The 24,623-nt window shown below is 35.7% G+C and overlaps 1 protein-coding gene across 3 annotated transcripts; it reads right to left on the bottom strand.

The window, feature by feature from the left end:
- Window positions 1–3,679: 3,679 nt before the first annotated feature.
- LOC578141 (serine/threonine-protein kinase NIM1) lies at window positions 3,680–23,527 on the bottom strand. 3 transcript variants are annotated; one of them, XM_011664138.2, is made up of 4 exons: window positions 23,311–23,527; window positions 21,300–21,662; window positions 7,062–7,330; window positions 3,680–5,297 (listed from the first exon to the last, which is right to left on the bottom strand). In XM_011664138.2, the coding sequence occupies exons 2-4, from the start codon at window positions 21,589–21,591 to the stop codon at window positions 4,545–4,547; spliced, it is 1,314 nt and encodes a 437-aa protein (XP_011662440.1). In that variant the 5' UTR covers window positions 21,592–21,662; window positions 23,311–23,527; the 3' UTR covers window positions 3,680–4,544. The 3 variants fall into 3 exon arrangements, with proteins under 3 accessions (XP_011662440.1, XP_030852009.1, XP_783422.2); XM_030996149.1 differs by lacking the exon at window positions 23,311–23,527 and adding an exon at window positions 22,765–23,304; XM_778329.5 differs by lacking the exon at window positions 23,311–23,527 and adding an exon at window positions 22,789–23,304.
- Between the last annotated feature and the right edge of the window lie 1,096 nt (window positions 23,528–24,623).

Here is a 24,623-nt window from a genome sequence, read left to right as displayed (position 1 = left end):
TAAAAAAAAATCTTCTTTATTTAAAGTGCATCTACTTTTATTTATGTTAATATAATGATAAAATACGTCTTCTTACATGTCACAATAATCACCGAGCTATCATAATTATGTTAATTTAAAATTGTCGAATTTTCTCCCATCCAGCTCCACTTTCCTTTACCTCAAACTCCTGCGGTTGAATTACGATGCGTAATCCAATTTTCCTGTTATTTGGTACTCTATTCCTCCTGAAATATCCTCATGCAAGTCTTTAACATTATTTGAACGAAAATTGAAGCAGCATCTTATATCTAAATAGCAGTAATTCTTGAACCCATATTCATATCATACAGTACTACCTAAAACTCTTTTCGAACCTATGATTTTGTAATGATTATTTCCATTTGTATTACCTGCCATGAACGATGTCCCTGTCATGTTTTGTCATGTATGTTTCTTTTTTAGTTTTGTTTGCATATAATGTATATCTCTTAACTACCGTTCGGGGAACTATGCCTCCACAAGGCCATTTGGCCTTATTTTTTAATTCCCTATTTTCATTTTCTTATATATTGCAAATGCTTATCATTGTACATGTATATACCTTTGTATTGTTATTATTGAAAATTAAAATGAATAAAATGAATTAAATTGAATTGAAGTAAAAAGAGGCAATTAACAGTGGCAAATACATATGGTTTGATTTAAACATCAGCATCATGAAATTTTCTTTACTAATTTAGCCTTTTCATCGGTATTACAATGACGAAAATCATCTTAATGTGCCCCACTATTATGGTATAGATTTATTCAATTCCATACTATTTTCAAACCTACACAAGTAATGTCGGCCTACCTTTTTTTACAGGTACATGTCCATTCCCCCTTTTCTGTCTTTTTTCTTTCAATATATAATACTAAACAAATGATTTATTATTATTCACATTCAATCAATTTACATAGACAAAAGAAGGGCAGAAAACGAGAAAGGACAACAACATATCAGATTTTGTATATTTTATTTGGTTTCAAACTCAATAGAATGGATAGATGTAGGCTTTCAATTCAGTTTACATATTCACAAGGTACATAATTTACTTCACACCAGCGCTTGAAAATAAAAACAGCATCATTTCTATAAAAAAAAGTATCATTTGCATTAATTTCAATGAAAGGGTTTATTCACACAGTGTTTTGGCAGCATACTGAATATAAGAACGATATAAAGGTCCATCTTCTCAAAATGATGCAATTTACAGCTCTATTTTGCTCTCGGAGCCCATTATTCATCTTTAAACATTATGGCCCGAATTCACAAAGGAGGTTTGTCAACATCGTTTTCGTACGTCAAATGACGCGTTTTTTGGGTAAAAACACGTCAAAACGCGTCATATGATGCACGAAAACCAAGGTTTGTCGACAAACCTCCTTTGTGAATTCGGGCCATTAAGGGTTGGATCATTATTAATGATAATTAATACAGATATTAAATTGCGCCATTGATCAAGTACACGCAGAGGGATATCGAGAATGATTTACATGAATAAAATGGACGAGAGAGGGAGAGGGGGATGCATGTTTAACAAAAAATATGATGAGAACATGATAACTATATAGACTTGTTTAAATGTCCTTAGGGGTTCTGCTCAGTGGAAGAGCATTCTCTACAAATAGAGCTGCTGGTATAAAAGCCTTTTCTCCACAATCATTCGTCATATTCTATTCTATTACCTACAATCCCGCCCCCCCCCCCCTCAGTATTATTTAGGGTACGCATATGCATGTTCCCTCCTTTTGAAAACACCCCCCATAAGTCGGGTGTGTAACGTCAATACGCGCCAGATTTTTGTGTACTACGAGCCGGACTTTGGTGCGTGAAAAGTACCCCTTTATATGGTATACCTTCGATCACGATCGCGGAGTGGGGTGAATACATCCATCATTTGTTATTGCCTCTTAGTTCAGGGCCAAACATTACCATTTCTTTCTTCTTTACCATTTGCATTTTTTGATATGAATACGTGCATCGATTTCATTCTAATTCATTATTCATATCCAATTAATAATGCACGTCCAAATCTCAAGGGGCAGATCATAATTTGTAGTTTCAAATTCTATCCTGTATCTGCATTCTCTTATATCTCTAGTAAGAGCCAGAAAGGTATTACATTTTATTGAAAATGATACAAACCTCCCTCTGGCTCTCAACAGACACTAATCCTTCACAAGTCATAATTGACAATGATATCATTAAACTGTTTTTACAAAATGTAACTGCATTTCATAGGGCCAGATGTTAAAAAGAAGGCAACATATTGTCAGGGAAAACATTAATATCTAAAATTTCGGGGGCTACAACATTGCCTGCATGAAAATAACATTCTAAAATTTGTTTTGCATGGAACTCTATGCAAATTTAAGGGGGCTCTTTTGGGACTTTTGGGGGCTATTTCGCCCTGAGCCCCCGTGTATTTTTTTCACTGCATATTGTCTGCTGAGAGCCAGAAGGGTGTTAGCTCATAAAGACTTGTACCTTTAGACTCTTGAAAGATCATACCATCATCACTCGCTTCACTTCTTGTAGGAAAATCGCTGAATATGCTTTCATTTTTCATATTGATTGTCAATGATTAAGAAAAGTTGCAAATAGACACATCAGGTTAAAGGGTAATTGGTAAAATCATGTCTGATTTCAATTTCTTTTTTATTGTTTAATAATCTTACAAGTAGAAGTATTCATACTTGCAAATGTTAAGGGTGATGCAAGAATCTTACTGCATTTCTTGATCTATCCTTTCACTAAGTTAGCAAGCGGTATGATTTGATAACAGGAGTAGTACAGTAAAATATTTTGCTCCAATTTTAAAAAAAACATCTGGGTTTTAGCTCGAGAGGGACCATGACCATGACATATGTAAAACATAAATATTTTTGTATGAAATGTTAAAATCTGCTGTTTCTTTTAGATTACTTTAATGCCCAATAGAAGATATTACTGGACGATGAAACTTCACTACCATGATTAGAATTTTTGAGACCAACAATGTAGGTACACACTTGCATGTAATTTCAATTAAATAGTTGAATAGAAATAGTGTACTATTTTGATATTATTGGTTTGCTTTTACATCCTTTCATGTCTCTTACCTGAACTCTATTCATTATTCCCCCATCCATCAATCTCTCTCTCTCTCTCTCTCTCTCTCCCACTCTCTTGTCTCTTTTTATCATGCACTTGTCTTTATATAATTTTCTATCCCTCCAACTTGTTTTGCTGACTTGTTTTACCCTTCATTCTCCCCCCCCCCCCCTTCTCTCTCTCTCTCTCTCTCTACCCCTCTCTCTCTACCTCTCATCTCTCTCTCTCTCTCTTTATCTCATCTCTCTCTCTCTCCCTCTCTCTCTCTCTTTATCTCATCTCTCTCTCTCCCCCTCCTTCTCTCTCTCTCTCTCTCTCTCTCATCTCTCTCTCTCTCCCCCTCCTCTCTCTCTCTCTCTCTCTCTCTCTCTCTCTCTCTCTCTCTCTCTCTCTCTCTATATATATATATGTGTGTGTGTCTCTCTCTCTCTCTCTCTCTGCTGACCCCAATAATTCTTAATCATTCACTCAAATAATCCCTTGACCTTCATTCATATAGGCATAAGTCGGAAATATGCCAATTCTGTAACAACTTCTATTCCAATGAAAAAATACCATCTGTATATTACCTCTAGACCTTCTGGGTGACTTTATTATCTTCCCTTCATTTCTTGTGTTTCTATCAATATCAATTACCAATTATAATACTAATAACCATGATTGAGAAACAATTAGATAACACCATGCTGCAAAATTCTACATTCCTTTTGAGCTGGTTTACACCTACAGGTACATGTTCATGTATGTGTAGATGCTGATTTGATATACATGTAAGTCCTGTTCAAAATGAAGTTTGCATGATGATACAAAAATTATTCTTGGCAAATAATGCAGCGAGCAAACAGGTACGGTAAACCTTGGTATTGATAAACTGCAACACTCACATGTACACATGCATTTTTATGTATGGATGTTGCAGATTAGGTAGTATGGTATAACAAGCAATATCAATTGGAAGTGTTCACCTGTTTGGTTTAAATACCAACATCACTCATTTCCAATTATCACGATGAACCTCCCGATAATTAGCCAATATAAATGTGATATTAGACACTGATGAAGGGTACAATACTGGGGAGACATGCAATGGTACTGTGGGGGGAAGTACTGACTACTTATGGCAAATATGAGAGCCAATTAACTCGCGAGCGATCAATCTATGACGTACTAAAGCAAGCAACATGTGACAGAGAGCTTGACATGACTTCCTTGTCTGTCTGACATGTACATTACAACTCCAACTTTAGCTGCATGCATTCCTCTGAATGTAAATATATTGCATAATAAATGTTTTATTATTTATAAAATCTGTACCAATATCACAACCTGATTGTGTAGATAGAGTCATATTCTTGAGTATGTACATCCAGACTTCTATAAATATATCTATATCGTGAAGAAAATAAAAAACACTTCTAAAATAATGCTATAATATAGTACAGAGCTTTGAGGGTTTGTTATTCTTGTTGCTGTCTTTGCTTTTCTTTTTACTGCTTGGGCGCGAGGTCTTGCCTTTAGTCTGTTGTGGGGGCGGTTGAACGGGCGGTTCGAGGCGCTTCCGTTGCAGCCTGTGCAGCGCGATGCGGTAGGTACCCGTAATGCTATTGCGCGAGTCCTGATCTCGCGTGCTCTCCAGCTGATCGTCCTTGATGCCCAGAGCCTTGAGCTGGTCCAAGACATTGATTTCTTCGTTGCTTGCCGACTCTCTCCTGAAGCATGGTGTGAGGTGATAGGAGGGATGAGGTGGAGGATACTCTTGACCTTGTAACCACTGGGAGCTCTTGATCTGATCAATCGTGTACCTATCCGGCGGAGGCTGCTTCAGTACGCCCCGAATCAGTAGTTGGCCGTTGCTAGATACATACGATGGAATGGTAAATTGCCCATCCAGGATGCACTTTTTGAGTTTCGCAACAGTGTCGGCGCGGAAAGGCATCACACCCGTCATCATGAAGTAAAGCATGATTCCTAAAGCCCAGGTATCCACGGGCGGACCAATGTAGTTCTCATCTTTGAAGAGTTCTGGAGCCGCATACGGTGGTGATCCACAAAACGTATTGAGCGTGTCACTCATCTTGCAATAAGTACTAAAGCCAAAGTCTCCCACTTTGACATATCCATTGGCTGCATAGAAAACATTCTCAGCTTTCAGGTCCCGATGAATTATATTCTTCGAGTGCTACAGGTTGAAAGAAAAAGAGAAAAGAAAAAGAGAAAATAAAGGAGAAAGTGAGAGAAAGATGGGGAGAGAGAGAGAAGTGACACACAGGAGAAACAGGAGAGAGAGATAAAGAGAAAGAAAAAGCGAGTGAGGACAGAGCAACATTTGAGAGAGACAGAAAAGAAAGACAGAGAGGAGAGAAAAGGAGGAGAAGAGAGGAGAGAAAAGGAGGGGAGGAGAGAAGAGAAATTAATCAAACAATCTACTTTGATCTATGCCTCTTTCCCCCCAATGTCAACATTCGGAGCAAATAGCCTGTGAGGAAACAACAACAAAAAGCATGTCTGATCGACATCATATTAAAACCAGCAAACACTTTATACAACATCTCATTAAACTAATGAAATGAAAACCAGAGGGGGATGAATGCATGGGATGTATAACCATAATATAATTTGGCCAGACGTTCCAGGCAATTGAGGGACACCCTAATGAACACTTTAGAGTAAATGTGTTTTCATTGCCTCAAATTGTCCTCCGCTGAGCCTGTTTTAAACGAGCAAGGTGACCTAATTAAGAGTAATGAACATCCGATAGTCAAAGTCTAAATGCAGGGAGTTTTGCTCAACAATGTCAGTTTTAAGCAACTCTTTCATTTAAAACAAACTTCAATTTCATGAAAGCCTCAAGCTAAAAAATCATAAATGGGAGTAATTTAGCTTTAAAAAGGTCAAAATGAGCTCAAATAAATTCAGAGAGAGCTCTGCTAAAAAATATGAAGAGATCTAAAACTGGCCTACAGGTACAGTATATTGTAATTTGCCATAAATGTAATTCATCAGCCTTATCACAAAGCTCTGATGTAACATTCTGTAAGATCAGGCATGGATTGTAAATACAAATACATGTGTGTATATATTGTAAAGTGCTTTATAGAAACAATATCAAAGGTACAATGCACTACACTCTAATTATACTGGAAACATTCTCTTTCTATACCTGATAAAAGATTCAATCAATTATATTTCAATCAAAAATGATTGAATTGCCCTTTTTTTTTCTTTCTTTGCTTTCTGCATCTTTTTGGTAAAGGCATACTGAAAAAATTGTGGGATTAATATGTAAAGGGGACAAAATGAAAAATCAAAGAAAGTAGTTACAAATATGGCGCAATTCTTCTGTTTTTCCCTGCTGTCATTATTATGGATGGACTTTGCATTAACAGCTGACAAGGGAAGCACTTAATAGATAGTACCTTTAAGCCATTATGGGGATGTTCCCATTGGATGCAACAGCTCTAAAGGTAAAGACCAGTTTTGGAAATGCCCTCCTTTCAAAAAATGAAATGGAAGCTCTTATTACCAATCATGTGAAAGAATATGTTTTGACTAATATGTGATGATACAAATTTTGCCAGGAAACCGCCTACTAATTGATATATTTGGTAAATTATTATATCTATCCGGACTGGATAGATATCGCTTAGTCCTATATACATCTTTCCGTGTACAGTGCTTGTAACTTTACCAAGATTGGATCAAATTTCTTATCATTTTCATGATTCCAGAACCTTGCAGTACACACCAATACTTATATGCTAGATGATCAACCTTTTCTGATCGATTCCACAACGTTTCTTTCACAATGCAATCGCATGACCAGAACTGGTCTATACCTTTAAGCCATTATGGGGATGTTCCCATTGGATGCAACAGCTTTAAAAATGAAGTTCTTTGAACTGGAAGAATTATACTGTACTTTTCTCCTATTAAATCTCCTTACCATATGGTAGACAGCCGAGGTAACCTGAGCAAAGATGGGCTTGCATTCTGCCTCGGCAATCTTGCCTTCGTTAGAGATCTTGGTGAAGAGTTCCCCACCCGGAGCGTACTCCATGACCAGGTGAAGCTTGGCCAGCGTCTCCACCACCTCATAGAGACGGATGATGTTGGGATGGTGGAGCCTCTCCATACAGCTGATCTCCCGGGACAGAAGCCGCTGGGTCTTCTGGTCGAGCTTGGTCTTGTCCAGGATCTTTATTGCTACTTTTTCTGCAAGTGGTAGGATGGAAAAAAAGAGGAAAGAGTGAATGTCATGTTTACAACCAAAAATCTGGGTCATATTTCATAAAACTTTTTTCTTTTTTTCCCCATCATTTATTAATTGAATAATACATACATGAGAAACACATAATTATATTGATTACAAAGAAAAACACATGAATTATACTGTATCACAAAATCAATTATCCTTTTTTTTTTAAAAACATAATCAACATTTTTTTCCAGAGGTGATACTTTCCATCATTTGCCCTCATAAAACTTGTTATCACTAACAATATGATAGAATATGACAATGTAATTTATTCTTGATAGATACAATTTATATCTTCTCAGAACTTAACTGATCAATAAAGTTTGATCAATAAAGTTGTGAGAAGATACATGTAATTGTAAATGTACTTTAAAGATACCTTGTACATTATATTTTCACAATTATTTCATGAAAAACGGGTAAAACAAATTTATTCCAACTTTATGGCCAAGAGCAAACATGGAGACTGTCACTGAATGTCATTCTTAATTTGTTATGGTGGAAAATATGCACTAATCAGTAATCCATGAAGTGTATTACAGAGCAATATACCAATACATTAATTTCAAGTTTTTCAACCCTCTCAATACAGTTTTTATACACAATGTTCATTATTAAATGGATTGTGCATTATAGAACACAAATCAACTTCATGTGTGCAATTAAGCAGAAGAATAATTTCCAATCATCTTCTCTATTTCAATTAACACAAATTCTTCAAGAGTTCATTTCAACGTTCATGTTCGTGTTCGTGTTCATGCACGCAAGAAAACTTGCTTTTTCCAATTCATCTCATCATTCTTAACCATAATTGCATGCATGCTCATATTCTATACACACTGTACTTCATAACCAAATGTTATAAGACTTTAAGGCCTTAATACATGTACTTCACAATGCTATCCAGCACAAATGATTACAGTATGCCAACAATAAATTTGAGGAGACAAAATTACATACCGTACGTATCTCCTGAAAATGTCATTAGATAATATGTAAAAAGCAATTTGCTAAGAGGGTACAGTGCATTCATCAACTCCTCTTCATACTTTTTTTTCTTCAAATACACGAGGGTCTCCTCATTTAATTATTCAAGTACATGTATACACACATGTATCAACAACCCTTACAATTCGTACAGCTCTGAATCCCTCTATACAAGGGGATGTGTTTCACAATAAGATGAAAATGTTACAATCCAGTTAAAAAAGAGAAATTACTTCAAACAAGCTTAATGTGTTATATTTTTGCCATCCCAAAATAACAAACTCATTGAATTATTCAAACAGACATGCAGTCAACAAACCTTACATTTTGTGAAGCCCGGAATTTTAGTTTGCAAGAAGATTTGTTTTACAACAAGATGAGCATTGACAATTCATGAAATGATGAAAATACTGTGAAAATCTTTAACCCCATAAAACCAAATTTTGCAGTCACAAATGGAGGTCTTCTTAAGTCATTCAAATAGACATGCAATCAACAAACCTGAACAATTGTATATGTACACTACTACAAGTACAGTGTGTATGTCCATACATAGAACATTTGTATATTATAACATAAGATATTGCAATTTATTTTTCCACCAAAAAAATTGTGTACAACATGCATACACAGTCTTATGCAACAAACAACAAAAAAGCTCCTACAGTGTAGTTTAGTAGAATTGTTTTCATAAAATAAGATGAGAACATAAATTCAAAAACACTATCATAATTCAATTATTCAAATACAAATACACATACACACCCAATCAATCAATCAAGTGGAAGGACTTTAAATTGTGTATAAGCCCCTACTTTACTGTAAGATGTAGATCATCATATATGATGAGAATTTGCAATTCATAGAATAAACACAGTCATGAAGTAAATTTTTGTCTTCATATTTTCCATCAAAAAGCATGGTCTTATTCTTATTAAACAATTCAAGTGCACATTGCAATCAATAAACTCAACAAATCTAACAACATGACTTCTATGTACATGTAGTTTACCTGGAGATTTGTTTCATAATAAGAGGAAAATTTACAATTCATTGAATAAACGCAATCATAGTGTGTATTTTTCAGTCAGAGTGATGTTCATGGCATGTATTGAGGAGGCCTTTATGCAGCCAAGCTTACTCTCAATGGTCGGCATGGCAACTGGAGTTGTTGCATACAGTTGTATATATCGGGAAAAGAAGACAGGGGCACGCAATTATTTGCTGAACTGTGAGTGGCTTTCAATTCGATAAAGGCATCGCTGAAAATGTCAGAGGAGGGATGAACGTCATCAGACGGCCCCTTTCTCTCCACAAATGTACAAATTATTTGAAATGGGTGAACAGCAAACAAACGAGCAGGTAGTACCCTGTACCAACGCATGTAAACATGCTCGCTGGGTTTAATGAAATTTACAAGCTCACTACCACGTGCATCATCTCTGGCTATTATTTAGTGGGGGAGGGGAAGGGGAAGGTGGTGGTGGGGGGGGGGGGGGGGGGGGAGGGTGTAATTGGAGATTGGTGTCCTTAGATTCGGCTATATAAAGGACAGAGATCTGGGTCAGCCAGAATTACGTCAATATATCATAAGCATCTTGCTCAAGGCACCCAAAAGTCGGTCAGTGGAAACTAGGATTTCATTACAACGACAATTCATGTTATTTGTTTTTGTTTATTCATTAGGAAGAATTAACATACAGTATGTAACGTAAGATTTCTACAACTTGGCTTTGGAACCAAAAAGATTAAATGATTGCATGATTCGCTCACATATTTTCTTTAGGGCTTGACTTAAGAGTATGTGGTCTGTACTATGTTTAGATGTATTTACACTGTACATGAAATGCCTGTAATTTTGAAAATGAATATGACCTAGTTAGACTGTATGTGTACATGTAGATACATGTATGTGTGTGGGGGGGGGGGCCAAAAAACAATGATAATAATAAAAATTAAAAAAATATTTAAATGATATTGTATGTTATTGCTAATTTTCCATAAAATCAATTAACCTGATAGACAAATGTGTCTAGAGCCTATGAGAAAGAGTTTCTAACATCTACTATATTTTCAATACTATGCAAGTATGCATGCAATAGTATTGCACATAGTATAGTAAAGAAGAGAGATTTCTAGTCCTTGTCTATGAATGTTCGTACATTTGGTAATATTTCTTTCCTCAATCATATCAACACAATCAGAGAGACAGATTATGAAGTTTCCAACTTATTATGAAGTCATCATTTATACTGATGAAACCATGAGAGACACTGTCCCTAGAGGTTTCAAATCAAATTAGCAGCTAATTAGTAGCAGATGGAAAAAATAAGCAATTTATGTCACACCATGCGCAATTCTCAAACAGTAATATACTGTACATTATGGCGATTAATATCTGCATACATGTTAGAGTTGTGTGATACAAATACTTAAAAACTGTTATTTATATCGAAAATATACATGTATGTTGTCAATATTCTCTTTTCCGAAATGTAAAAGCATTTATCTCAAAATGTCAGGGTGATTTCTAGCATTTGTGTTTTCATTTCTAGAAGTCAATTAATTTTTTTTAAAAACCTTTCAGAAATACCTTTTCTCAAATTTCCAGTACAAATAATAGAATGATTAATCTACATGAACATGTTCAGATAAATGTACTTCCACGGATCCTAGACTATCTTTTCTGACATTCTCAGAAAAAATTTGTAAACAATTTAACTACTCCCACAATAATGTAAAGTACCTGGTATTAATAAATTACTTTAACGACCTACAAAGTCCTAAATGTACTTATCTTCAAATATATTACACACATGTAACATACAATGTGTCTCATAAAACATGCATGTTTTCTTCTTTCTTTTCATCTATTTTGTCTAAAAATTAACTATCCTTCCCAACGACCATTGAATGTTTAAATAGCGATACTGGGAAGAACCATTGATGAATGGTCATAACAATATATTTAATTGTTTTGGGATGAAGTAAATTGATAAATGACATACATGTACATGTATGTACATGTATGTCGTACAGGACACACCGTACAGACTCGACCTACAGACCAGGTTCGCTCAACACATACATGTACAGTTTTTGTTTAACACGTTGGCTTGGTCTCGCAAGCAAGGGTCAAATTCCCCATGAGTGAAAAACAAATCCGAGAATGCAGCCAGTCTAAAACCTTCCTTCATCGGCTGATGATGCCAACAACACAAACACGCTATTACTTTACATGGCCGATGGAGGTGACTTGACTCAATCACATTGCTATCCAGCTACATACATGTAGGCTAGTTGGTGTAGGTTTTCTTAGTTGCAAGGTCCATGGAGAATTTTTTTTTCCAACTTTGCATCTGATGTTGTTTCCTAAAATTGTTATCTCAACATGACTGCAGTATAACGAGGATGTTTTCTGTTCTGAGTCTGTTTTTAATGCTCGACTGTATATGAGAATCTTTTTAGCTCTTTCTCTTTGCTTTACTTTTTCAAATGACTGTATACTGTAAATCCTTCCCATGAACATAACTTTGCTAATTTTGGTTGAATTTATAAAACAAAAAATTATATTGCACCTCTAATTCCTGTCACGGTGATGATACACTGAAGTATTATCTTGAAGTGCTTTTTAGGTCAAGATTTCAGCTAATCAGGAAAGTGAACAGATAAAAAAAAGCTGTTTTAGAACAGCACAATTCTGAATTTCAACATGTAGGCCTACAAGTATTTCAGAGTAAGATCTGTCGTTTTGAATAACAATACATTCATTAAACCACCTATACATGTAGTATGCATAAAGTGGAATGACATTTGAAACATGCAGAGAAGTACACCTACATGTACATGTACATACAATGTAGATCGAACCGTTTGTCTATGAATTCCCTCGCAGTTTCTCATGTGCTTTTGCAAGATGTGCATGCGGCATGTAACAGTGTATGATTAGATTCCCGGTGCTGCCAGCATTTCCTTTGCGCTCAGCTCTTGCTCCATTGCATAATGTACATACAAATATGTACTTATTAACGACCTTGAGGTATTGAATGACATCAAAGGCATTCTTACGTACCAGAGGCAGAGGAAGAGCACCAACATGGATGCTTACTGAACAAGAGGGTGTATATAAAGAGCCTATACACTAAAGCTTACTTGAATTAGATAGTGAAAAGCACAAAAACTGTGCATTAATACAAACAATGTATACCGGTACTGTAAAGTATATAAATTCAACTAAATATGATATTCAGGGCAAATTCATGACTCAATGCATTTTTCATGAAGTCATGCATGCTCTCGATCAAGACCTATTGTATAGAGTGCCTAATGCTACACACATTGTACACTCAACCTTTATCTCAATATATGTACATGTACATGTAAGTAAAATATCCGATTAGTAAATGGATAACAGCACTTGTATTTTATGATACACTTGATACTGGAAAAGAATATCAAATACATGCATGCATGCAATTCAAAGACATACTTAATAATGTACACACGTACTGGCAGGCCTCTTGATGGCTTATTGATAGTTACTGCAGTACAGTATGTTCATATCTAAACCTGACAGTCATTTTTCACATGACTTTCCTGAATTGAGGAAAAGCCATGTGTACTTTATATGTACAGTACGTGTCACACATAATTCCTGTTTTGAAATATGGACATGTCACATGTACATAAGTTTAATGTACAATGATGTACTATTTAAAGAGTGTCATGAACACCTCAAGTAAATCCCATTTATTAGCCATTAAATAGTATTAAATGGATTAGCACCCTTTCCTGTTTGTAGTACTTCAATTAAATTGGGGTGAGTGACATTGTCTGCATGGTGGACCATTATACGCTTCATGTACGATCGATCAAATCTGGTCAAACCAAAATCTAGGGTATTCACGGCCAGGTCCGCTAGCTGTCCACTGATGAATCGTACACTTGAGGATCGTTTGGCAATAAAACTGGACACATAAACCGGGCGCTGAGCTGAGGAAGCTTTGGCGTACACAACGGTGGCTAAGTACTAGCGACTATCCTTAATAAATGTAAGTGATATGGCATGCCGGCCACAGGGCAGAATATAAAGCACTCGCCAAATGCATCTGAGCGCTTGCTCCTTGCCAAGTAATGGGAGGGAAAGAGGATGTGTGCTTCGAGTGGCTCTTGGTGAATACTTACACTCGGGCGCTGTATGCACCGTTCAGGTTGATGTACATATGATACATGTATATAATACAGGTGAATGGAAATCAGTGCATGTCTTCACTTTTATATACAGGCCTTGGATAACAAGATGTAGAAAGGAAAAGGTGTTACTAATTCCTTCATACATGACTTTGTTATTAAAGGGACAGTGTATGTTGACAAAAGAAGCCCATTTACAAGTGTACAACTCTCTCAAACTGACATCATTTTTGCTTCATTATAAAGTACTAAATGTACAGTAGTGTACATTTTTTCCACATTTTACAATGATCCATATCATTATCAATCTTCTTCTTTTTTGTTTGTTTTTTGTTTTTTGTTTTTACCTTGGAGTAGTTTTACTAGATACAATGTACATGTAGATGGTGCAAGTGTGTCAATCTATTATCATTACTATGTCCATGTACAGGTGTACATGTACATGTACAGTGTACATGTATGTACAGTAATATATGCACATCATCACATACATGTATATAGCATGCTCTGCTCTTTGCTCAACAATCAATATGGGCTAGAAAAAACATTTCACATGATACTATACAGATGTTGGTCTAGACATGGATTTACTATTCAGCACATGGTCTAGACATGTCTTGCTACTTTTCCCCCTATTTCTCTGAATCCTACCCCTATTTCTCTGAATCCTCCCACACATTCACCACACACTCTTTAATCATTCCAAAATGAAACACCACATGTATATGTAATGTCCTTCCCTATCAACATTCATGAATTTCAAAGTCAATTTCAGAGTCATCCGTGGGAAATCCTGCACTATGAAGACTAGAATATTATAAGAGTGTGTTACCAAAAACAAATATTGTGAAGTGTCAATAATGCATTATCAGTTTTGAGAATATATGTTATTAAATATGGATAATAGATTTGAGTTGATTTGCTAAGCAATTCAAACCACCAAATAATGAAAATTTAAAGCCATCCACTGGGGATGTACATGTAGCCTTTTTATAGGATACCCACTTCGGCGTCATTGGGGTATCAATAATTCATGGCCATGTTTGAAAACATGTTATTGAAATTAAATAGATTCATAATGCTTTGTAAAGCAATTCATTATAACTCCTTTGTGACCCCGTGAAATTAAGACCACCTATTGTAGTGTACTAGTGTTAAAGGTGAAGTCCATCCTGAAAAGAATGTATCAATAAATAAAAGCAGAAAATTAAGAGAAACAAATTAGTGAAGGTTTGAGCAAAATTTAATTAAAAGTAGGAAAGAGTTATGAACTTTTAAAGTGGTCATCAGTGAAACACAAATTGGCAACACTGTCACGTATCTTTGAGAGGCCCTCTCAAATTCACTCCTTTTTTAATGAGAATTTAAAGACACCCACTGGGGCCCGGGATGTGGTCTTTCTATAGGGTCCCCACTCCAACGTCATTGTGGCTATCAATAATTCATGGTCATGCTTGAGAACATGTTATTGAAAGTATTATTGAAAGTAAATAGATTCATGTTGCTTTGTATTTTGCAATTCATTGTAAGTCCTTGGTGATCAAATGAAATTATCTTATTTATTGATGATGGAATAGATTTGTTTCATACAGGGGTTGTGTAAGAACAGTAGAACACCTTTACATTAATTATATTTAGGGTGTACATATGTATGATTGAAAATGTACTGTACAGGGAGGAAAGGGAACCTTGTAAGAATCACAGAGTTGCCAACTTGTGATAGTTTGATCCCAGATAGATCAAGCCATGACTTTGTTGTAATCTTTTTTTTCTTCTTCAATTACTGATTTTGTTTCATTTCTTATTTATATTCAGATTTCTATATTTATGGCTAATACAAAATTTGCTGTTAATGCAATATTCAAGAATTCATGTCATCATAAATGCAGAATAACAGTTTTGTTATTTTTCAGCAGATTATAACTTTACTGCTGTAGATCTGTACACATGCACGTAACATCTGCATTCTAATGTGCAGAGGGCATTGGGAGAAACAACAAGTAAAACCCATCCTTCAAATGGACAATGCACCTTTAAGCTCATTATTTCTTAAATGAAGGTCTGTAACATGAGCAAAAAGGTTAACGAATACCTAATAGACAGTATGGTTGACAATTTCCTGGAAAAATATTGGGAAATACTTATACATGTACAATTAAATTGTATAGTAAGACATTTATAATAAACATTTCAATAGATCTATCAATTCAAGTCCATCAATTAGACTTAATGTTTTTCACTTTTTTTTAAATAAATAAGTTCATGGGTTTATGAGAACTGAGATTGCTTTTTGGGGTATTTCCCACCCTGGTAATTACCATCCAACCCTGTTTGTACAGTAGTAGGCCTCCGTGAAAGAAAACAAAAGCGTTGAGCAATCAACTCCTGAAAGAAAACGAGAGTTATGGAAAAAATCAATTGAATAAGATTCTGTATTTTTAAAGCCATATACACATACATGTACAGTGTACATGTACTACTTCCATGTGTACCTCCATGAACTATACACTTGTAATTTGTATTAATTTACTCGTTTAAAAATTAATAAATACCCATCTAAAGAAAGCTAGCGTAAAATCAATAAAATAAGCTCCCATAAATCAAAAGCCATACTTAATTTACCTCCAAGTCCTCGATCGTATGAACTGTATTATTGAATTAAATCACTCTTGTCAAAATGTCAAAATGGGCCATTCCATGGTAACTCGCGTTACACTTAATGGGTACATTGACACGATAATGTGCCTATATCTTTAGAACTGCTAGGATCTACAAGATACTTTTTTCAAACATGGACAGGGTAGATATAGAACAACTGAATGAAACAAAAAAGAAAATTGAAGAACAAACATTTTTAGATTCTTGGATTATTGAATTTCGGTAACTCGCGTTACAAAAAAAGGACATGGTCAATTCTACGAGACCCTCTTTTCTCCTCATACTAGACAATCTTGACAAAATCTTTCCTATTTTAATTTGATAGTAGGTTGTGACTTACTAGTATAAGATCACAATATTAAAGATAAGAAACAGTGGACTAGTAAAATGCAGGAAGCAAATATGTCGGTAACTCACGTTACGGTAACTCGCGTTACATTTTGTCCGGAGGCCATTTTCACCCCTATGTAATAGATTAAATATCACAGGACCCCTTAGAATATGGAAATATATTCATCTTTTTCCATTTAGCGAAATTTTCAGGAAAAAATATTACAAGAATCCTGTGTAATCTGCAATAAATTGTTTTTTTTCAGCTACAGTCCCACATGTACGTTTTTGATGATAGTTTGAGATCTTAGGAAATCAACAAAAATGAAAAAAAATTGTATTGAATTTGAAAGGCCCTAATGTTTTATGAACATCCATGGCATAAGGTTAGTGATAAATCAAAGAATTAACATAAGAGGTACATTTCTTTTTTTGATGTCATGTCCTTCTTCTCATGGAATGGCCCAAATGAGTTTACAAGAACACATTAAAAATGACAATTTCCTTTCTTTTGAACTCAGCATGTATTGTACATGCACATTTACATTTACAAAAAATGACACATCACAAATTCCTTTGGTAATTACTTCAGAAACGGGTATGCCAGAAAAGTATAGGAACCGGCCCAAAATAGAACAGGTAATCACATTTCAGGTCAGTCTCAAGTTGCATTATGCATCAGGAGGCCGAGCGAGGCCTGATGGATCTTAAAGACTATTCAGGCAAAAGGAAATGTATACGGTACAAACCTTGTTAAAGAATCATGGTGTAACAGAAGGGCGGATGTAACATACAAGGCATTATGTATGGAAAAATAGTGTAAAGAAACTACAGTTTATACATGAAGAGGTCGGTTGATATGACAGTCGGCCATTCCTCAATGTAAACTCATGATTTTCATATGATATGATGTTGATGTACTTGAAGTTCATTGCCTTTCATTTGCCTTTTATTTGAGTATAAATTTCTTTTCGTTCATAATATCTTAAATAATATGATTTGTATGTTTCTTTTCTGTTGTAATAGATCAGTGTGTCTGCAGTAGCGCTCAATAAGAATCAATTATTATTATTTGAAAGGATGCACAAATCGCTAAGAAATACATTTTGTGACTTGAGATTTTATCATACAATATTTCATCATAAGACCTTCAGAGTTCAGACAAGAAAAATTATCACATAGCTATACCATGAATTTTAGTAGTCTGAACTGGGGTTGGATGGTTTTGGATGGAGACGGTGAGACGCATGCAGTCGTCGTCGGCCACCTTCCGTCTCTCAGGAAGGCCTCTTGTGAAAGAAGAGGGTCATTAGAAAGCAATTCCACTCAGTCTACCCTGCATATTACATTATCTCTCTGATGCATTATCTAAAACCTTTTAAACTGGCAGGGAGAGCGAGCCGAATACCTAAGCAACTACGGGGACGAAACATGAGGACCTGTCCATCCTCATCGCCCAGAAAACACCTTGACTTGAAAGCTACTGCACACAGCTCAGTATACTTGGGCACATCCCATTGAGTTTCTTCATATAGGAAGACTAAACACATGTACAGTGTATACAGTATAGGCCAAAAAGGAATTTAGAAATTTTAACTATTAAACATGGACAGTGTTCTAAGGAGCCTACAGCAGTCATTTCTAGATTAAAAATGAGAGTACCATAACTCTTTATATTTCTTTGCTTGTCAAAGGCTCTGTGGACTTGTGCCCAAGCACTACATTTTTAATGCTACAATTTTACTAACAAAACAAAAACAAAAACAAATGCGGAGTTTGGAGCATCAGCCCACAAGTTTAGTTTTCATCAATGCTACAATTATATTTGCAATTGATAATTCCCTCAACTACTATGAACATTGTACAATGTGTGCACATGAAATACCCTCAAAGATATCATCCATACACATGTGTACACGTATGAAAAATAATGGATTACACATTAAATATTAATTACTGGTAAGCTTCATAAACTGAGCGAAGATTAAATGCATGTATTTGTTTCCATCTTGCATACAATTACAAGAAACTTAATCAATTGTAATGGACTCTGCACCCCCCATGTTTTGCATGCAAGCACATGATCAAATGTACATGTACATCAGTTTGTCTACATCATGTTTGTTTATTGATCACCATGACACTTTGGCACAGATTCATCGATTGGCTTTGGGTGAGTTTAGACAGTGCCAATCAATATAGAGTAGTTCATAATGGATCAACGGAACATTTTCATATGATTTATGGCACATTACAGGGACACACACGACAGGCATCATGGTTCACTTAATAAAGTGGATGATGGATGGTGGGGGTACAGTCAGCCTGTGATCCCCCCCCCCCAAAAAAAAAACCACCTCTTGAAATCCAAGTGACATAACTTCAGTACACAAGTCTGAAATTTTCCCCCATTCCATTTTCCCCTTTGAGATGATGTCTGTGTTTTTTTCTTCTTCTTTTGCTTGTTAGAAATCTATTTACGAATCGACCAAAAAATTCTGATGACTTTTTTGCTTTTGCTTTTGCAAATTAGCAATTATAAAATCCTTGAATCTTTTACAAAATCCAGGATCCATCCCTGTTGTGGTTTATTGGTGAAAGCTCTTGATGCTCATACAAGAGACCCTAGGTCCAATCCTTGTCAATGCTTTCATCATTGGGCAAGCTTACATGTAGATGGTGCCAATCAATAGATATGATTTGATTTAATTTATTTATTTCTGTTTGATTTTCTTTTTCTTTTGCAGTTTTACAAATACCAGTATATACAGTACATGTACATGTACATGTACATGAAACAAACAAATCATTGCAAATTGTTTTCATGACAAAAGAGTATATTATATAGAATAAAGTAAGGCTGGCTGTAACTAATCAAAAACATTAAACAGGAGGGTTGACAAAGTAAGCAAAACTTGATAGCATGACTACCATCAATGGATACATGTAATAATACAAATATGGATGAAAAAAATATTGGTAAAAGGGGAACAAGAGAGAGAGAGAAAAAAAAGGGGGAAAAAGGGGAGAGAGAAAAAGAGAAAAAAGGGGAAAAAGGGGAAAAAAGAAAGAGGGGGTGTACATCAAGATTCACAGATGTATGTGGTAGCTGGATTTCAATATGAAGATAAAAAATGAAGATGCACATTTGGATATTGGTTGGCCAACTTGGGATATATTACAGAATGAGAAGACTCGCAAGGTTTCTGGACAATATGAATAAGAATGTAAAATCAGCGAGCTGGTTTATAAAGACTGTAAACCTGGGCCTGTGAGTCGGAGCCTTGAAATGTTTGTATACAACACAGTGTTTAGTCAGTATCCCAAGCAGGCCACTCTTTATTCATACATTTAAAGAGGGGAGCGCATTCATTATGGATTGGATTCCCAAGACAATCAATAAAGGACACATCCCAGGGTCACTGTGGTGTATGGGTGAAGGCTCTTGACTCTCACCAAGGAGGTCCCGGGAATCCAATGCTTATGGTTTTTACACCCTTGGACAAGTTGTTTTACCCACATTTGTCCCTCTTCACCCAGGTGTATTGGGTACCAATGGGTTTCAATAAATGCAGGGCCCACAAGAAGAACACTATATCTGTAAAGCATGTTGCACTTCTAAGAGACAATGTTGATGTAGTAAGCACTACATACATGTACTGTACATGTACAGTGTATACAAGAAAACCCAGAATATTATCATCATTAAAATCATGAAAGCTGATGATGCTTCCCTGGGTAATAAAGATTATTCTTTGTGCGTTGTTCTTCCCAAGGTACAGTAGAATAGCTGAACATACTGTACATGTATTTAAGACAGCAGGTTAGTTACAATTTGGATTACCAGACTTCTTAGTAAAGTTAATGTAAAGCATAGACTTACAGTATACTAGTATTGTAAATGTATTGAAGCAGAGTTCTCCCTTGAAATATCTGTTAGCAATGCATAAACTGGACATTATAGTTTTATCTCATTCATTTTGTTAACCACAAGGAAAGACTTCACCGACTGCATATAAATTGTATGTATATAATATGAAAGAATATAAATGAATTTTTAATTTATACCATGTATTTTTCCATTTACTGGGAACTACTCTGTACAAGTTTTTTATAAACATTTGTTTAGTTTATGGTTTTTGTATATTATGTATATTTGCCGTTTTTTTAATGTATATTACAATTATTTTTATGCTGAAGAATGAATACATATTGAACGGAACTTGAACTGAAACTTACAATAGGCCACTTTCACAAATACAGGGGCCGTATTCAATTCAGTACCCTGATTAAGTTTAAGTATCTTACTTAGAATTATACTTGGCTATTTAAGTACATGTGCGCTTAACTTGTATTCAAATCATATCTTATCATTTTACTTAAGTAGACTTTAAGGCAAAATATTATGTACATGTACGTATTGACGTCACATGGTCAATCAAAATTAATGCGCAATAAACATGTCACATTAAACTGCGCATGACAACCATATGCCTACCAATCAAGACCTCCAAAAAGATTGGCTGACAATTAAGTCTGCTCAGGAGCTGTCAGGTAAAATACTAATCCAAAAGCATCAACTACATGTAAATACCACAGTTGGCTTTGTATTTTATCTAAGCCGAAAAGTTAGTAAAATACTCATATTTTTATCATCATTAGTATTGAATTGAGCATCGGCCCGCGTCTTTGGGTATAACGATGGAGGGAAGGTATGGGTGACTGGAGGACTTTGTTTTCCTAAATTTCTTTAGCACTTACCTTTCGTGAGAGCGTGAAGTCCCATCTTGACCTGGGAAAAGTTACCACTTCCAAGCTCGTTCCTGATCTTATAAAATGCTATCCTCTTTCCCAATGTGACCTCTTTCAGAGCCCTGGGGTCATTGTTCATTTCTTCCATGTACTTCTCATAGGCAGTTAATCTCCGAACGGGTGTGTTGTTAGTAAGGGCCGGTTCAGAATTGGACATGGACTGTTCCCCGCTAGTCCTGTGCGTACGGATGCTTGAGCCGCCATCTGATTTCCTGGGACTGCTGTGAACGGATTCCGACATGATTGCTTGTCGTTGGTTTTTTTTTTATAATGGGCAGACTAGGGACGTTCTGCTGTTGCAGACTCCATACTCTGAAAAATTAAGCAGAAATAGTATTACTGTGACTGAGTGACACAAATTACTACTTCGCGATTGTGCTCGTTACTTACTCAATATTTCCTAAAAAGATTTTTTTCTTCTTTGTTTGCAAACTTTTGTTGAAGTCGATGAAATGTATCATTATCGTATGGAAAGTAAAGGATTAGTGGATGAAAAGAAATGAACTAGACCCTACAATTAATTATAATCATACAACATCTACTGTATTTTCTCAAATTGACCAAAAAAAATGCATTAAAAACTTCTTCCTAGAATGATTCATAAAACTTTTTCTACTTTCATGTATTGAATTCCCAATGCTTTTGTATTTTCTTTCTACTTTCTTTTTTTATTCATTTAATAAAATTACAATTAATTTATTGCAACCCTTGATCCAGATACGTGACTTGAAGAAAAAAAATGTATAGACCTCTATTCTTAATCTAAGGAAATGTGCCACAAAAATCATCTTTTTTGCCAAAAAATGCTATAAAGGTAAGTAAAAAGGTTGTTCTATCATTGCACATGGATTCCATATTTCTCACTTTATATTATTAATTTTGCATCAACATGTTCTGAGATAGTATTACTATTAGAGGTTAAAGTGTATGTTTGTCGCAGTTAGCAGATTACATTGTACAATGTACAAATTTGCAGACATACGTTAGTCTAGACATGATCCCTACATGTCAGTCTAGACTAGGGGCAGGGCATGATTTTATCAATCAGTAAATATAAAAAGTAAAAGATCTCCTCAAATTTGTGCAAAATTGACCCCAAAAATGTGTTGCAATTGCTGCAAACCCCAAATCAAATTTTAACACAATTTGAGAAGACTGAATCAAGGTCCCGTGATTTTTGGCACTACAAAGTACAATTACAAATTAAATTCTAATGTATTCAGAGTGTCGAAAAATAATTCAAGAAACAAGGACATAGATCTAGTTCTAGATCTAGACTCTAGTCTGTCTCTACTCATCTATAATCCAATATAATTCCACATTGTTCCACTTGAACTTGGTCCCCGGCTAAAAATTAACATAGGGTCTAGATCTATCTACAAATTACAAAACAAAAAAACAAACAGTAACTAACATGTCAACATCAAACAGTACTCACTGTCACTCTGATTCTGAACAGATTGATAGCATCCTTATCACAGTCACAGCAAGATCATTTTGGACTTGGAGTGCAATAGAAAAATGACCATCAAGCATCACATCAAACAAATTAACACAAAGATTCGCTTTATTTGATGGAAGGTCAAGTTCAACTTAAAGGAGATAGAGTACGATAGTAATCCTGTCAGACATTCCAAAAAGGCCCAATGTCCTCTACACAGCGCTGCGGCTACGAAGTCGTAGGTCTTCACACACTGATAATATAATACGGGAGATTACTGCTGCTGCAGCTAGTGGCACTTGCTCGCACTGTTCAGTTGGCGAGACAGGTTGACATGGCCCCCAGATTGCTTTTACACGTTGCTGCCTACACAAGCCGAAACCATTCATAGTCACCAAGGAGACAAGACGAAGGAACAAAGCGATGTAAATAATGATATAATACGGTGAACTAATGTGATGTCAACCGTTAGTGCATCCATACAAAGGGGAGATAAGCTTTAAGAGTATTCAGTCTCACCAAGTAATTTGATCCATCCTGTTTAATGTGATTTTTGGGATAATATTAGCTATAGAATCACTCCTTAGTTTCCAAGCAAGTCCCCATTTGCAGGCCCAGCTGATGTACGTATAAAGCTAGCACCCAGACTTTATACGTATTTCTAATCATCGATGTCGAGGCATAATTTGACGTTGCCAATTTAAATTTTCTCTTAATTACTGATTTTGTTAATATCTCACAGATATTGACGACCAAAACTGTCCTGATAAAGGTAATGAAATAAATAATAACTATCATTATGTAGACAAATTCATTAAATTTGACTATTTTAAGAATATTTTATTTCAGTTTCCGCCTTTTTGCATCGCTATTTTGGTTGACCTGCTCAACGTACTTAACTTGCTTGATAGCAATTTCAACAAAATCAAGTGCTACGTTTTCAAAAAGAGTGACTTTGGTGACGAGTACCTGTGGTGGGCAAGTGGATCCAAATTGAAACCAAATTATCGTACCGATTTAACTTCGGGATCATAAAGAGGGTCAATTTGTCCCACTTTCAAGTTTTCAATCACAAAAGACCTTTCAATCATTGTAAAGAAAATGTCTGAAGGTGATCATATGCTTGGAATCTGAAATGCCATGATTCATTTGGTAATTTTTCAAAAGTTTTGCAGTAGGCCTATTTATCGACAAAAATGGAACATTAATGATTCCATGACATTTGCTCCGGCGACAATTGCTCCGCTGTAAATTTCATACACTAATCGAATGGCTAACTTCAACCCTGGATTCAACACTATACCCTACCCTAAACCTAACATAAAACCCTATTGAAACCCTAACCCTAACCCTACATCTTAGGCGAAATAAAGCCCTGAGCAATTGTCGCAGGAGCAAATGTCGTGTCACCACATTGATAGCAGGTTAGCGACTGTAAACAATTACAATTATACATTGTTTTCAAAGATATTTCAAAATGACTTGACTACCTATAGGCGGATAAAGCCAAGATTTGCGTTCACTTCTGATTTTTTAATTAATAATTGTAATTAAATCAAAGTCATAATTATATCCTAGATGAGCCGGGATGGGGGCTAACGCCACAGTGATCCGTACCCCAGTGGCGAACCCAGGGGAGCCTGGGCCCCCTAGAAAAAAAACGTGTAAAAACACTTTAATTTTACCTCTTTTTTTTTTAGATCCCCCCCCCCCCCTGACGCTCAAGGGGGGGGGGGGGGTGCGATTTTTCAAATAGGGCCAAAACAAATTAGTGCTCACTACCCCCCCCCCCCCACTAAATTTCAAATTCGGGCCTCCCCCTGAGAAATCCT

The sequence above is a fragment of the Strongylocentrotus purpuratus genome, unplaced genomic scaffold (assembly GCF_000002235.5).
Source record: "Strongylocentrotus purpuratus isolate Spur 01 unplaced genomic scaffold, Spur_5.0 spur5_scaffold_3, whole genome shotgun sequence".
In the NCBI taxonomy this organism is placed as follows: domain Eukaryota; kingdom Metazoa; phylum Echinodermata; class Echinoidea; order Camarodonta; family Strongylocentrotidae; genus Strongylocentrotus; species Strongylocentrotus purpuratus.
Note: the sequence above shows the minus strand (reverse complement) of the source record. Positions and strands in the feature narration are given on the sequence as shown.

Excerpts from the sequence above, each read along its gene's own strand:
- LOC578141 (XM_011664138.2), bottom strand. The coding sequence starts at position 21,591 with ATGTCGGAATCCGTTCACAGCAGTCCCAGGAAATCAGATGGCGGCTCA. Across the intron at positions 7,331-21,299 it reads ACTTCACGCTCTCACGAAAG|AAAAAGTAGCAATAAAGATC; the intron begins GTAAGTGCTAAA and ends TACCACTTGCAG. Across the intron at positions 5,298-7,061 it reads CCTCGGCTGTCTACCATATG|CACTCGAAGAATATAATTCA; the intron begins GTAAGGAGATTT and ends TTCAACCTGTAG.